Source organism: Halichoerus grypus, chromosome 6 (genome assembly GCF_964656455.1).
Source record: "Halichoerus grypus chromosome 6, mHalGry1.hap1.1, whole genome shotgun sequence".
Lineage (NCBI taxonomy): Eukaryota > Metazoa > Chordata > Mammalia > Carnivora > Phocidae > Halichoerus > Halichoerus grypus.
Window position 1 is genome coordinate 60,201,609 of NC_135717.1, and position 15,616 is coordinate 60,217,224.

The 15,616-nt window shown below is 46.3% G+C and overlaps 1 protein-coding gene across 1 annotated transcript; it reads right to left on the reverse strand.

Moving 5' to 3' along the window:
• Nucleotides 1-10,419: 10,419 nt before the first annotated feature.
• Nucleotides 10,420-13,915, reverse strand: SKIDA1 (SKI/DACH domain containing 1). The gene has a single exon (XM_078075203.1). The coding sequence runs from the start codon at nucleotides 13,309-13,311 to the stop codon at nucleotides 10,576-10,578; it is 2,736 nt and encodes a 911-aa protein (XP_077931329.1). The 5' UTR covers nucleotides 13,312-13,915; the 3' UTR covers nucleotides 10,420-10,575.
• Between the last annotated feature and the right edge of the window lie 1,701 nt (nucleotides 13,916-15,616).

The window sequence follows — 15,616 nt, forward strand, 5'->3', positions numbered from 1 at the left end:
TTGCAAGTCCAAATACTTTCTGATATTTTTGGTTCAAAAATGCACCTAAATTGTTTGGGGCCTTTTAATTTAGAAAGACACTTTAAGAGACTCCTGGAATACCCTTTGGGACTTGTTAGATGATTTGAAGAGTGCCCTTAAAAGAATTGTGTTTGGATAAGAGGGGATGTGGGGGAATCATGCAGAAAGAAGCATGAAAAACCAGAGTGAGGACATTTTGTAGATTTAGTGTTTCGATGGTGCTGTGCTTTATTTTGCATGTGAAGTTCAAATTTAAGTAAAGCCCATGTACTTGGGCTGTAAGTTGCTTCTCTAATGTTTTATTGGGCATTGTATTCTATATTGGCATTTTATATGCATAATCTCATTTCAATGCAGAGCCGCATACTAAATCCTGGGGCAAGCAGATGAGAATGCAGTATGGATATTACACTCAATTTCATTGGCTTCAATGAGACTTTGCACATCGCGATTTCCATTGTAATGGCTTATCTTTGGCTAGAATTTTACACATTGACATGCTATTCCTTTGGCCAGAATCCTGAATGAAGAAACTGTGTCAATGGAACAGCCATAATGATTCCATTCACATTATAGCAGGTAACAGGGATCAATGGTCCTAAGACTATTTATAAAAGATTTTCCTGTGGGTTTTTTTTTTTTCCTTAATTATTTCTGCACTTTTTTCCTTGAAGGAGATCACATCTAAAATCAACGTTGGAGTATACACTAAAGTATTGGTTCAAAACAGTAAGAGATAGGAAATTCACAGTCCAGTTGCTTCAATTCATCTAGAAATCTTCCATTGTGTCAGAATATCATAGGTAGTCCCCATGTTATGTAGGATCAGATCCTATTCAGATAAACCAGCTAGAGATTGATACAAAGGACAAGATTTTAGAAGGACTGGCAACCTCCCTAAATCTACAAATTAGTTATATTTTCCTCCCATTTAATTTATACAAAATAAGTTCTATTTTCCTCCCATTTAATAGTAACATTAAGTTACAAATAGCAGGCTGAAATTGTATAAGATAATATGAAGTTTTGATATTTTAAGGGAACCATGTTTCTGAGGTCATTTTTCTATAGAAGATGGCAGGAGTGTAAAACTGATTTCCTAATTGACTTTTAAATTTACAATACATAAAGATGTAAAAGGATTTTTTAAAAAAAACACACAAAGATTTAAATATTTTTATTTTCTTAAAATGACATGAGCAGCAAAAACAATTGGACAATCCAAATGTTAACCAAGTTCTTCTACTTAAAAATGTTCCTCTTTTAGAAGAGGGAAAAAAGTACTACCTCTCTTTTTAAATTCAGATAAGAAACGCTCTGGTGGGAGTGATGTACACCCTTTTAATTCTCAATCATATATGTTTAAGGTTGTTCTTTTAAAAAATCTTTATTATTAACAGAAAATATCAAAATTGGCTTTTTGAAGACCAATTTGCCACATGATGTATAACACTTGGAATAAAATTAAAAGCATCTCTGCATTTGCATCTGGCAATGTACTACATGTTAGAACCATAGCCATGTGTTTATGGAGTTCAGCTCTCCTAGTGTTGAGATACACTCCATTTTTTATGGCCTAACAGGAATAGCTCAGCACATGCAGGACAAGAGGCTGGAAAGCCCTGGCCTCTCACCCAGCAAGGAGGCTCAGGGTCACTTCAGGCTCCCATGCTTCCTCTATCAGCACTGGTTTAAGGCCAGATCTTACCCTCCTTCCACCTCTGGAGAAAGTATTGCTAACTATTGGGTGCAACGGTTAGGTAGGAGTCAGGGAAGAAAAGGAAAAGCTGAGAAGGTGGGAAAAGAGAAGAAAAAAGGAAAAGGTAAATAAACCTGGTCATGGCCATTTCTACTCTTATCAGGGAGGTTTTACTTTGAATGGATGTAATATCCAGGCATTTGAAAGCTTAACCATCCACTGGTCTGCCTATTTGGGTCCAATGTAGAGGCAGAAAACTAGTCTTCCACATTTGCCCCCACGGACAATCAGGGTATTCATTTGAACGGAAGGGAAAAAGAGAGAGGGTGAGAGAGACATGGGGGAAAATGAATGTAAAATGTGCCTTTATTCCTGAGAGATCCAAGAATCTAGGTCCTTTCCAGTCATTTCAGGGACAGAAAGCTAACCTACTGACCAAGGGGTGGCTTTAAGATCTCTTACAGGTTTGTGTCGTTTCTAACTTTCACAGGAAAGAAGGAAGGCTGTTGCCTAACCTTAGTGCAGTCTCTCTTCTACACTGTTTTTCCTCTCTATTGCTCATCACTTATCACAAGTATTGTGTTGTTCCTGGAGCTGACTTAAACTGATTTGAAAGAGGGCAAGCAATAACAATGGAAATTATATTCCAATTTTGGTGCCCAACATGTGCTTGTCCAGTAGCCCAGTCTCCAGGAGACCTGAGTTTGTCTGTCTGTCTGTTTGTTTTGATAGCTTGGGGAAGAGGGCAGGCAGGGACTCAGACAGTTTCCCTTCTGTTTCTCTCCACTTCCTTCTGAGCATCCTGGCCAGGGAGGGGCCTTGCAGACCTGTGAGCAGTTGCTGTCTGCTAGACTGGCAATGTTTTAGGGTCTAAGTCTATTGACTGCTAAGCCTCTTCCATCCAAAAGGGTCAAACACAGACGTATTGATGGCACTGATTAGATGAATAACTGGATCTTACTGGAGAGCCTCTAGGCTGCCTGCCACTCTCTCTCCACCTCCTTCTGTCTTGCTCTAGTCTCTCAAGTAAAGGACGATCCCAACAGCAGGAGCTAAGGCATAGGGATACCCTAGCATCCTAAGTACTTGCCCTGTTTCTCCTGTAGATGTTCTTTTCAGACTACCCGAACACACACACACACACACACACACACACACACACACACACACACCTGCTGGCAGTAGCCTCTCCTAATTCTTTTTCGAAATCTCTCTCCCTCCACCTCTCTGGCCTTACCGTCCCTTGCAAGGGGACAACTACTGCCCTTCCCCCAGTTAGACACCAGTCAGTTCCGCAGCCATGGCGGCAGCCGCGGAAGAATAGAGAGCTCGCTGGGCCAAACAGCCCGGCTCTGGGGGAAGAAGTGGTGGGAGTCAAGTAGTGGTCCAGGAGAGGGCTGCTCCCCACCAGCAAAACATTCACGCAACTGGGCAAAGGTTTTCCGAGCACCCACTATGGCAATTTTAGGTGCTGCTGCTAGGTCCTAGAAAGGGAGGGGGGGAGGAATGGCAGTCAGTAGTGCAAGTACAAGAGGAGCCCCGCATGGAAGCCATTGACTGGGGTTTAACTCCACACGTTTTGGGGTCGTGTTTTTCCAAACAAACTGGAGTGATCTTTAGGGAAAGCCAAATACACATGATGAAAACATCCTGTTTTGAGAAGCAGGAACAGTGGAACCACAGTGACTGCCCACGAGGGCGTCAATCAGCCAGGAAAGGGGCTTGGGAGCCCAAGGCTTGAATTCGGTGAATTCGTGCAATTTGGAGCGTTTCTACTTAGTACTGATCCCTAAACTCAATTTTGAAAACAGCCTCCATCGCAGAAGTGTGGGTAGTGTTATCCCAGTATTTGCACGCATGGATTGGGCTAAAATAAAATGCATCATACACGCGCCTCAAAGAAGGAAGAGGCAGGGACAGTCACAAGAGGAATAGCAGAAAGTGCATAGTTAATATGGGTTGTACGCGAATCCGCGAAACAAGTGCTTTAAACCCAGGGGGATTTCACGTAATAGCTAATTTGGTGAGAAAGCGAGCGTGCGCAAGCGGAGGGCCATCTTAGAAGGCCAGGAAGATAGGGAAGATACAGGTTTTTCTGACTGGAATTAACATTTCCTTGTGATTTGCATTTGCTAATGTCCAAACCCTTTCGTACAGTCCACCTGACCCAGGCTTCCCCCACCCCCCCAGCCCCGAAACGGAGGCTCACGAAGAAATTCTCTTCCCTCTAGCTGCACTGCCAGAGCTCAAAGGCTGCAGAGAGGCTGCTGCGGCTGCTTTTCCCCCCGATCCACCGGGTCTTAAGTCCTGGGAAGGCCGCGGGGCCGAGCCCAGGGAGGCGCTCTCCGCCTGCCCTCTCCAGGCCCGCGGGGCCCGGCGGGGGCCTCGCCTCGAAGTTAATCAAATGAACCCAGCGCCTGCCTGGTTTGGCCCAGACCCTTCCTGGGTCCCAACTGACTGGAAAGAGAACTGGAAAAGATAGGAAAAGGAGATAAGAATGTCTTATCCTAGACTAAAGAAGAAATCCTTTTCCTTGTCTCTCTCTCTCTCTCTCACACACACACACGCGCGCGCGCGCACACACAGACACACACCCAAAAGCCTTTCCTCCGATTTCTCCAGTCTTCTGAGTCCATTTCAGGTGAGAGAGAGAGAGAGGGGGAGAGAGAGAGATCGCGCGTGAGAGAGAAGGGAAAAAAGAGGGAGGGAGAGACACAGCTTTTAAACAAAAGACGAGGAGGCGCAGGCAGGGGTCTGGAGCTCCCCTTCGGGGGCTGCTCGGCTCGGAGCCCCTCCGGTCCCCCGACCTGGCTTCTTCGGGCGCTCGGCAGGCTTGGCCAAACCGGCCTGAGCCCACGCTCCACGCGGCTGGAGAACTGGAGACAATGGCCAAGCACCAGTTCCACCCCAGCGCGGCTGGAGCCGGCGCCCGGGCCGGCCGGCGTGTGGCCGAGGCGGTGGGACCGGAGAGGGGCGCCCGGCCCCGCTCCGCCTCCCCGCGACCCTCGCCGCCTCGGTCGCCCTGGCGCTCCCGATTCTCCTCGTCCCACTTAGCAAGCTGCTCTTGGGGGCCCGCGAGTTCAAAACACGCCTTCTTATTCATTAAAGCCTGGAAACCCTCGCCACTTGCTTCCCAGGCCGAGTCGCCGTCTCCAGAGGTCGCCCGGGCCCTCTCGGCCCGCGTCCGCTTCCGCGCGGGGCCTCGGAGGCCGAGCGGCCATTTACTGCCCTCTGATTGCGCCGAGGACCAGGTTAGCTCATAAAGCCTTTCACACTCAACAATGGGGATTTTCTCAACAATTAACAAGCAACAACATAATAAAGCCATTTACAAAGACCTTGCTATTTACTATAAATTAGGCACTCTTTAAGAGACCAGTGCGTAATTTCACACACTTTACAACTGGGGCTGCATTTTAAACACCCGGGAAAACAAGCTTGTTGCACTTTCCTGTGACCTATCTGCGGTGCACCTCTGTTTCCCCTCTTCTCTAGGAGCAGCTTTGTTTGCAACTGCTGCACTCCAACCTCCCCAACCAAGGGTGGTTTTCCAGGTCACTGTCTCACGTTTCCCGTTTCCAGGTCATCATTCCACTTTCAGGGGCACTGAGGTTCCAAGGACAGGCACCACGGCGCCAAAGAAAGCAAGCCTTGCCCCCATCCCATTTTCCCCCTCTTTGGGATTTCTGTAGGGCCCTCGCCTGCGCACCCGAGCCCTCCCCAGAGTCCCGGCCGCAGGTCTTGGGCCACTTCCCAGAAGGCGTTCACAGCCATGCTGGCTGGCCCAGTGTGAAGCCTCATCTCCTTGCCACTTGCGTTCCACACACGCGTTTTGGAGACCTTGGCCAGCCCTCCGCCCAAAGCAAAAAAAGCTGGGCCCCATTTGCCTGGGACAGAGAGATGAGGCCTGGGCGAGAAGGTGAGAAATGGCTAGGCAGTGTGTGCGTGTGCCGGGGTGGGAGGTGACTTCAGAACACACAAAAGGAGCGCAAAGTGAGAGGAGGCGGTCCAGTCCCCGAGGACCGGCCGCGCGCCCTGTCGCCCCTGCTCCCGGTGGGCCTGGCCTTGAGGCCACTGGGACATGAGGCTGCGTGGAGAGGAGCTGGGGGCCGTGCGCACCGGGGTACGGGCTCTTCCGCCCCGGGGAGCCAGTAGGTGACAAATTCAGAGGAGAGCAAGATCTGGGCGGGGAAAAAAAGTCACAAAGAAATTTGTTTGCCACCATGCAAAATGGCGGCATTTAAACATCTTTCTGGGGCTGGTGGCCCAGGCCAGGGAGCTAAGAGCTGCCCTGGGTCAGCACGGGGGCCAGAGTTTGGCACCTAGGTGGAAAACGAAGGGGAAAGGGACCCCGAAACCCCTAAGTCCCCCCGGGGCCGGCCCTTCGCCGGCTCAGCCGTCCCCTGCCTTCCCTACCAGCCCGCCAGTCCCAAGCCCCGCGCCCGCAGCCCCTGGACACTGACCCCTGTTTACAAACACAGCCCGGGGGCGGGGTGGGGCCGGCGGGAATGCAGGCTGGCGGGGTGGGGGAAGGCAGCTCGCTCCGGAGGACGCCACCAGCAGAGAGGAACGAGGAGTTGGTGCGAGAGAGCGGGCCCGGCAGCTGGAAAGGACTGAACGCCTTGTTTTTGAAACTGTCAATTCCCTCAACCCCTATTGTGAGGGCTTCATGCAAAACATCTCAGGCCTTTTAAAGTAGGAGCTTGTGAGGCCGCCACAGTTTGAAAAGGAGCGAGAGAAGAGCGGGGGCCTAGGGCATGGGCAAAGAATGATAGCTGGGCCCCCTCCTTTTTTTTTTTTTTTGCAAAAGAGGGCCTGCCAAACAGGTAAAATGCAGCCCTCCCCCAACCTCCTAGATCTTCCCCACGTCCCTACCCCCCAGGCTAGTTTGCAAAAATACCCTTTGGCCTAGAGAGCAAACCAAAACCAAAGCTAGCATTAAAAATAGTTCTTTCTTCCAGGGCAGGGCAAAGTCCTGGGGAAGACCTGGGTGACCGGGGGACTCCCTAAGGTGGATGCCCTGTTCCTCCTTGTCAATTTCCTGAGGTTAGTTGATGGGGAGCCTTTAATTTGTCCCCCCTAGTTTGGCTCTAGGAAACTCCTTTTTCACATCCTTTATCAGCAGGAAGTTATTTTCAAGGTGAAGCAAAACTCACCACATTTTCTATCTTTTGTAGATACTAATGCTTTATTTTTTTAAATGTGAGGGTTTTGTTTTTGCTTTTTACCCTGGAGGATTTTTGTTTTTGTTTTCTCTGAAAGAAAAAAAAAAATGCTTTTGAGGAATTAGTCTATATCTTTTCCTGCATTCAAACAAAACTATCATTCTCCTATCAAGCAGAAACTTCCAATTCTTGTGACCGGAACTTTGAAAAATTTCTAGACCACTGAAAGTCACCCAGACACAGATAAGATAAAAATCCACACACCAGCCCATCTAGTTTGTGTTATTGCTGTTTAGTGGTGGCTCCTTGTTGTTGATTTTAAAATAAACAACCATTATTGAGATTACTGCACTGTAATCAAGTAAGCCAGTAGAAAAGAACACCCACTTTAAAAAGTAAATAGTTGAAAAAGAGCAAGCTGCATTTTCTAAGAAGGCAGATAACCTGACTATGGAAGACAGAGAACACACATCTCTTTTAAAAAATAATTAAGTCTTCATTTCAGAGTCTTATCAGGAAACTATGTTACAGGAGACCAAAAATAAGCTTGTTTCCCCAAAAAGTCAGAGGAGGAGCCCTTTCCTGTATTTTCCTTCTGTTTGTGAGTGTTGAGCTTTAGACATAGGACTAAGTGACTCTGGAACCATGTAATGCTTTAAAAAAAAAATGCTATCACCTGAAAACATTTAAATGTAAAAATGCAATCTATCAATGGAGGTAACTTTGTTTTTCTCTCAATTAGGCTTAACTTTTTGAACAAATGGGACATTTATAGCATCTTAGAAAATTTAGATGTGGTCATTAGCCATAAAACAACCAAAATGAAATAAACTGTACTGAGAATAATTCCCTCAGCAGAATGGGAAAACAGCTAAGGGACTACCAGAAATTGAAAGAATACCTTGTATTTGTAAGTTACTGAATACTATTTGCTATACTCTCCTAACAGAAGCCCCAACTCAGGTTTTGCTGTGGTTGGCTGGCTTGTTGTACTACTGTGGGGTGAAATTTCTGTTGACTATTTAATTTCTTTCCTTTTGATGGTATCACTCTGGAATGCCTCGGCCTCCATGCTGCTCATTCTCCAGCTCCTATAAACTGAAACTATTGATTCTCTGAGGGCTGGAGACCAAGTGTCAAAGCTGGAAGCCGATATTTTATGTCAGAAATTCCATAGGGTATATTTGTTTTAAATTGTGCTTATTCCATCTAGCAGTCCTCCCACACCCAAGATCTGTAGGCTTCAAATATATTCTCAGTTTTTAATATAGGAACAATGATTCCATAGCCAGCAAGAAAAGTACTAGCCTAAATGTAGTAGTCATCATACTTTGAACTCTCCTGACTTAGCAGTAATTAAAGAATAGAAATTACAGACTGCCAGTGTGTGCATGTCACACTTTTTACAGATTGATTTTGCGGGACAAATCACTGCACCCAAATTCTGTATGGCCTTCCAAAGAGGAAAGAACTCAGACTGAGAAGCCAATTGTTCAGCTTTCTGGGGGCTTTAACTGTAACTTGTACTGGTCTTTGGAATTATACACAAACATGAATTCAAGGATAGCATCCCCCAATTTTTGCTTTGACCATATCTATCATCCCAATAAAAAAGGATCCAGTGAACCTACATCTGGCAACATTCAAGAAGGAAAGGAAGGGAGGCAGTTCAAAGCCTCTGTTTACTCCATCCAAATGTATTTGGATGCAGGTATTCTCAGCCTCTGTCCTTTACAGTAAGAGTAAAACCACAGAGCATATACAGCAATTAGAGCTGAGACCATCCAGATCTATCTGAAACATTTATAGACAAAAGAAAAATTTCAAAGGGAGTAGGAATTAGAAGGATAAGGGCAGAAGAAAAAAAAAAAAGACTGAATTTCCTTGAGAGATAGTGACTAAATTCACACAGTAAACATCTTATTGTAAGATGTTTTGTTTTGTTTTATGATTTATGATCTATAGATGCAACTTCTTAGGTTTACGGTGGCAAAGATCTGAGATACAATTTAATTGGACAGACTTAGGGAGGTGGACCAAATATTATTAGATTTAACTTTCATTAAAATAGCAATTGATCTCTGCTTCACTTTCTTAAATCTGAAACTTTTGCACTTGATTTGTAACAAGTTTGTAAAGTTTTGTTGTTATTTAGAAAGAAATCAGTGTTTTGCACAGAACCTGACTGCCCTCATCACATGGTATTACAACAAAACACTACACCCAATAAATGCATTTCTTTCAGGCAAAAACATTACAAATGAAAATGTCAACAAAACCATTCATTCCTGTTAGCCATTCTTCAATCTGGAATAAGTAGAAATGTATGGAACCAGGAATTTTAAACAGTGTTTTTAATTGAAAATAAAGCTAAAGCATGCTTTTCAACAGTGCAAATTTCCATAATTTTGATTTACTGCTTCCATCATCACAACATAGTACACCAGCATGGCCCTTACCAAGGGCTAGACCCTAGCCATTTGCATGTTGAACTACTTTGATTTTAAGTGCAAATATAGATAGTCACCTCTGATTGTCACTTGCAGTAGAAACTCTCCTGCTTTATTCACAGGATGGTCTAAAAACAGAAGTTTAGAGAGATGCAGAAAAAGTAAAAGGTAGTAAGATCCTAGTGCCTGAGTTCTGGTACCAAAGAGCCCTGAAAGAACTGTAATTTTTCATTTGGGATACTCCTACAACTCTGACCCATTTTACTTTTCTTGGTTGTATTTACTGCTTTGTCACTATGAAGAGTCAGACCATAAAATATCCTGCTATTAAGAGAACTACTTTGTTTTGCAAGTTTGAGGAGTCAAACTTGAGGAGTCAGACCACAAGGTAAGCAGGACAATAGTGAGTAAGAGTCACCTTATTTAAAACCTTTGGGTGAGAACACAAAAAGGGCTTTTCCAATTGCAAGGAGTAGCTGTAGAAGTAAAATCACACCCTTTACCGAAAAAAAAAAAAAAGCAATCTCATATTTATTTTACTCAGTATATACGAGGCAGCTTTTACCAGCATTCAAGCAGGACTCCCCAGTCTTTCCACTCAAAAAAAAAAGAAAGGAAGGAAGGATGGACGGAAGGAAGGAAAGAAGGAAGGAAAATTAAGTGCAACTACTCTTGGAGAAGGAATGAGGGAAGGAAAAGGAAAAGATATCCCACAAACAAGAGCTCCAGAAAAGAACATTTTGGGATTACAGAAACTTCTTTCTACCTCACTATGTAACCATGTAACCTAACAAACTTTCACTGAATTAACAGTTACACTTTCAGGTCTGAAATCTAGTGCATAAACTTAATGGCTCATTGTAATATTTATTATTCAACCTTTTGACATTTATTTGTAGCAGTTGAATTGAGGTACCGGGTGCATTATTAGCTTTGAAACAGTAAAGTGTTCCAGCTCTACCTTAATAACTGAGTTTTACTTGAGTCTTTAGCCTGAAGTAGTCTGTGGAATGTAAACCAACCCTTCTCCCACCCCGCCCCCACCCTACTCCAAAAAAAAAAAAAAAAAAAAAAAAAACCCCGCAATGGGAAAAAAGTAATCCGATTTCTGTCTTCAAAATGCGATAAACCAGGGCTCCAAAAGGGGTGTAACACATTAATGGACTTGTACAAACCATCCTGTGCAGTTTACAACAAAAGGAAGGTAATAGGGTTCAAGAAAATATCTTCCAAAACACTTTTATGAATTAAATTTCCTGAATTTGTGACTAGGTGGAAGAGGTATTGCAGAACCGCCCAGCTGCCATTTCCATATAGGATGGGCCTTGTGAGGAGGTTGGGAATCCTTAGTGGTGTTTAAGGAATACGCCGGCCACAAATCCCCATCCTTCCCAATAATGAGTGATGGTGGACAAGGAAAATTTGCCATGAAATTAAATGGCCTTTTCACTGCTGATGCTACATTGCTGGCTACCTTTTTGCGTCTGTTTATAACTGTAAAATCATCCAGTGTTCCTTCATGTGTCTCAGTTTTACCTGTAGGACGAGGACTTCTAGCTGATTTCAAATTTGGTTTGACTGGAGGTGTCTGAAGTACAGGTCGCTTTCCCAGTACTAGTGTCCGGTAATTTTTTCTCACCCTGGCACCAAATTTGTATTCCCCATCCTCAGGTTTTGGAGAACCTAAAGTGCATGAAAGGCCCTGACTCTGAGCCAGTGGATTTAAGGAAGGAGTTTCTTTTTCAGGGCATGCAAAGCCTTCTTCCTTGGCTGTGGTTAACAAGGCGTCCTCCTCTTTACTTTCAGTCACACTGTAAAACTCACCCTTTGTATCATTGCACTCGCACTTAAGCTTATTTGTAATAAGGTCAGGTTCATATTCCTCATTAGCACTACTGTCTTCTACTTTGATTTTAATATTGTGCAGAAATAGCAAGGTCTTGTCTCCTGTGTTCGTGCAGGGAGTCTCAGCTTTAGTTGCTGCTGCTGCATCCACTGCAGAATCCGCTTGTGAAGGGGACAAATCCGTAGCAAATTCAGCACAATGAGGGATTTTGGAATCTTTCTCTGAATTTGAGGCCGCTCCTGAAGAATCATTATTTAAGAACCTAGCAGCTATTGTGTTGTTATCTGCACAGTGTGCCGTAGGACTTGCTGGTAGGCATTTCCTTGCCTCTCGGAGTATTCTTTGTTGTGGAAATGCATTGTTTGTCTTTGGGCTAGGTGAAGAGGCCCCCTCCGCCAGGCAGTTAATTGTCAGGTCAGTTCTCTTTACAGTACTGGAAATTTCAGAGTGTGGGAATGTAATCTCAGATACCCTATCGTTCCTTATCTCTGTGAAACAACTCCCCAGGCCGGCCGGGCAGTACACCGGAGACGCTTTGGGGGCCCAGCTCTGCAGATTCCACTCCTCCGGCGACTCCGCTTTGACACTACTCTTGAGGTCGGGAAGTCTGCCCGCATCCTCGAAAGCAGCGGGTTTGGTTGCAGCGGCTGCGGAGGCCAGATGGTACAAGAAGTTGGCCTGCGCCTGCACGCTGGGAGGCTTGCAGAAGCTGGTGCGTCTGAAACGGATGCTCTGCACTGACACTTGGCTGGAGCCGGAGCTGGAGTCCGACTCCGTGGACGAGTCCTCCTCCTCCGAGCTGACTTCGCTGGAATCCGAGGCCCCACTGCCCCCCTCCTCCTCCTCCTCCTCCTCTTCCTCCTCCTCCTCCTCTTCTCCCTCCTCCTCTTCTTCCTCCGAGGACACCGAGTTGCTGGAGCTGGACAAACTGGAGCCAAAATCTGAGTCGTTGGCTGCATGGTCCGAGTAGGAGCTGGACTCCGAGTCGCTGCTGCAACTCTCGGGAAAGCTGCCGAGATGGGGCTGCGGCCGGTGGTGATGTGGGGGGTGGTGATTCGGCGGCGGCTGCTGGGCCCGGTGGTGGTGGTGGTGGTGGTGGTGGTGGTGATGGTGGTGGTGGTGGTGGTGGGGAGGCGTGCAGAAGCTGTTAACTAGATGAAACCTCTCCAAGCAAGTGGCCCCGGCGGCCGCCGCCGCCGCCGCTGCCGCCGCCGCCGCGGCCGCCGCCTTGGCTTTGTAGGACCTGGGCAGCAGCAGCAGGCGGCGGGCGCCGGCGTGGGGCGCGAGCAGGCAGTCCTTGGCGCCCCCGCGCTTGCGCTTGCACCGGTAGGTCAGGCTCACCGGGCCTCCCGCGCCCGCCGCCGCCTTGGGCTGGGGCCCGGCCGCCGACGCCTGGTAGTAGGCGGCAGCGGCGGCGGCGGCGGCGGCGGCAGCGGCGGCGGCGGCGGCGGCGGCGGCCGGGTGCTTGCTGCACAGCAGGCTCCGAAAATAAGCAGGGTCCGAGTGGAAAGCAACGTAGTTTCCCTGGAGCGGGGCAGTTTCATAGTTTAGAGGGGGTTTGCAAGGCGAGCGCACGATTTCCGGATAGTGCGAGCCCGGGTATTTGTTAAAAATCTGAGGTAGATGGGCGGCCGGGCGCGCGGCGGCGGCGCCCGGGCGCGGGGACTGCGCGCTGATTGGCAGGGGCCGCGCGGCTCCGCTCAGGCCCCGCCAAAGTTGGTGCTTGTCCTTCCAAAAACCCGGGCGGGGGCTCGCGGCGGCGGCGGCGCGCTCTGGCGGCGGCGCCTTTGTGGCCAGGGCCCGGCCGACCCTCCTGCGCTTGGTCTTGAGGACACGCTCGGTTTTGCAGGAGGTGTAGAGAGCTTCCACGTCTTCCCGAGAGATGAGCGTGCATTTGGCGGCGTGGAAGGCGATGCTGTTGATTGCCTTGAGTTTCCTCAACTCCTCCAGATCGCAGTGGTGCTTTTTCACTTTCAAATGATCCATGCGCTTGTGCACGGTCGTCCTCGGGATGTTTTTCAGCAGATCCGTAAAGACTTGGGAGAGGGCAAACATTTGCTTTCCTTTAATGATGAGGTAGCCGAGCCTCACGCCATCCACCTCTTCAAAACCTGACTTCAGGTCTCCCATCTCGGGCACTAAATGATCCCCACCATTTGCAGTAAATATATACGTGACGCATACATACACATGTATGTATGTTAATCCTCCACCAGATGCTGCGTGTGTCTCAAGGCATCCTGCTAATAAAATAACAAAGACTGTTATTCCCGGCGAAGGGAGTGCCAAACTCTAGGCGAAATTATTGGAAAAAAACAAAAAACAAAAAACAACATGAAATTACACTGACTTGATTCTTGCTTTTTTTTTTGGTTTTCGTATTTTTTTAAAAAGAGGGAAAAAACCATCCGGTTTCTGATCTGCCAGTGTGTTGGTCTAAGTCCCCGATGCAGATCAGTACCTGGGCCCCTCTATTCCTTCCTTCTCCATTGGAGCACTATGATAATGGAATGTGAAGGGAGAAAGAGAAAAGAAATGCAGCTGCTATTCCCGCCGCTGCTTTAGCTACAAATAAAATGACAGAGTGAAGTGAGCTCGTCCGGAGACACCTTCATCAATTAATTCCCCTAAAGCCAGCGCTGATTGGACACTCCTGACAGGTGATGCAATAAAAATTGATATTCCACCCCTTCCCCCCAAAATCTCCCACTAATTAGCATACCCTTATACTGCCACCTCCCCTCCCAAAGTAAATAATACAGTCGGTATATAAATCTTTCCATTAAACTATCGGAGCTCAGAAACAGCCTGACTCACAGACTTCATCTGAACCAGTGTGTGTACGCTTAAAAAAAAAAAAAAAAAAAAAAAAAAAATCCCTGTATATTCGCCTTTAAAGGAATATTGCCTATTTTTTTCTTTATTTGCATTTTACCGCTGCAGCTATTATCATTTCAAAGAAAAGCATTTTAAAAACATTATCAAGCCTAAATAGACATACCCCACCCCCTTTTCCTTTGGAAAATGGAGCTTAAGCGAAAATGTGCAGAATAGCCTGGTATTTCCCTTATGGGAGTGGAGAAGGAGACCGGCTGGGAGCTCCAAAGTTAAACCCGCGCAGTGAACCACCCCAGTACAGACTTACGTTTTGAATTTCTCTCGATTTTCCTTTTTTTTTTTTTTTTTCCTGAAATGCCTTTTACAACCAGAAACAAAGTTATTTGACCAAGGAAGCAGTTCAAGGCTCCAGCTCCGAAACACTGTAACAATTCGACTGGATTTTGGTTCTCTGCTGGGGGGTGGGGTGGGGAGGAGGTAGTTTCACGTCAGACCCATAACAAAGCATAGATAAGCCAGAAATGTGTACACTTTTCACAATTAACCAGGCTGGATTGGAGGCGGGATCGTCCTAGAGTCCCCAGCACGGTCTGCCTGGGTCCTGTTGACGACAGGTCAGAATTCCAGGGAGCAGATTGTTTCTGCAGCAAAGAAAAGAAAATGTAAAACGCCCAAGGTGCTTCCAGAGGTTTTACGTAATAACGATGAAAAGAAAGTGCTGATGTAGGACGCAGACTATTTCAGTAGTCTATGATGCTTTCGGTTGGTAGTTCAAATGAATCTTCCACAACTCCCATTTTCTCCATGAAAGCCAAGCATCTGCTTTAAAAAAAAAATCCCTTTGGATGAATATCAATGTTGTTTAACCTCTTCTTAGTCGAGTTAAAGCATATTTCGGTATCATTTCCAAGGATATCCAAAATATTGCCAAATGAGAGCAAGGGTCTTCCCAGCTGCATTACCAGGATCCCAAGGTGGTTTGTTGGCTCCTTTGCAAAATTCGGCAAAATCTTCTTAACTGTTCGGTGTTTGCAACTACAGTATAAATGCAACCCAGGCATTTTATATGTTTCCTTGTTCCTCCAAAAATAGACACATCCGTGTGGTTAAAAGAATAAACGGATATTTCTGAGCCTGCAAGAAAAGAATTGTACAGTAATTTCTTCCTTCCCATTCAAAAGTTCCAGTTTCCCCTGCTCTGGTCTAGCTAGCACAAGCAGGTATGGCTCAAAAGAAAGAAAGAAAAAAAAAGATAAAAACAGAAGAATCAGACATACAAAAAGGTATTTTGCATGAAATCTCAGCCATAGTTCCCCACCCCCACCCTCATCTCCCCAGTAATTTCCCAGGAATTTTGAAGAGAATTGGGAATTTCAAGAAGTACATCCGGAAATTAAGGAAGTCTATTTAAGAGAGTCTGTAACTCAGAGGTTGGGATTTGAAAAGTCAGCCCTGGACTACTGTTGCACTCAGCACAGATGTAATCGCCGCTCTTCAACTTAATCAATGTGTGTACAAACCACGATGTCTAGTTCTTGCCTTTGAAATCTAAGGCTAGCATTTCCATCCAAGAAATCAGAGCTACAGCAAATTACAT

Bases quoted from the DNA above. Each gene is read 5' to 3' on its own strand.
- SKIDA1 (XM_078075203.1), bottom strand. From the start codon at position 13,311: ATGGGAGACCTGAAGTCAGGTTTTGAAGAGGTGGATGGCGTGAGGCTC.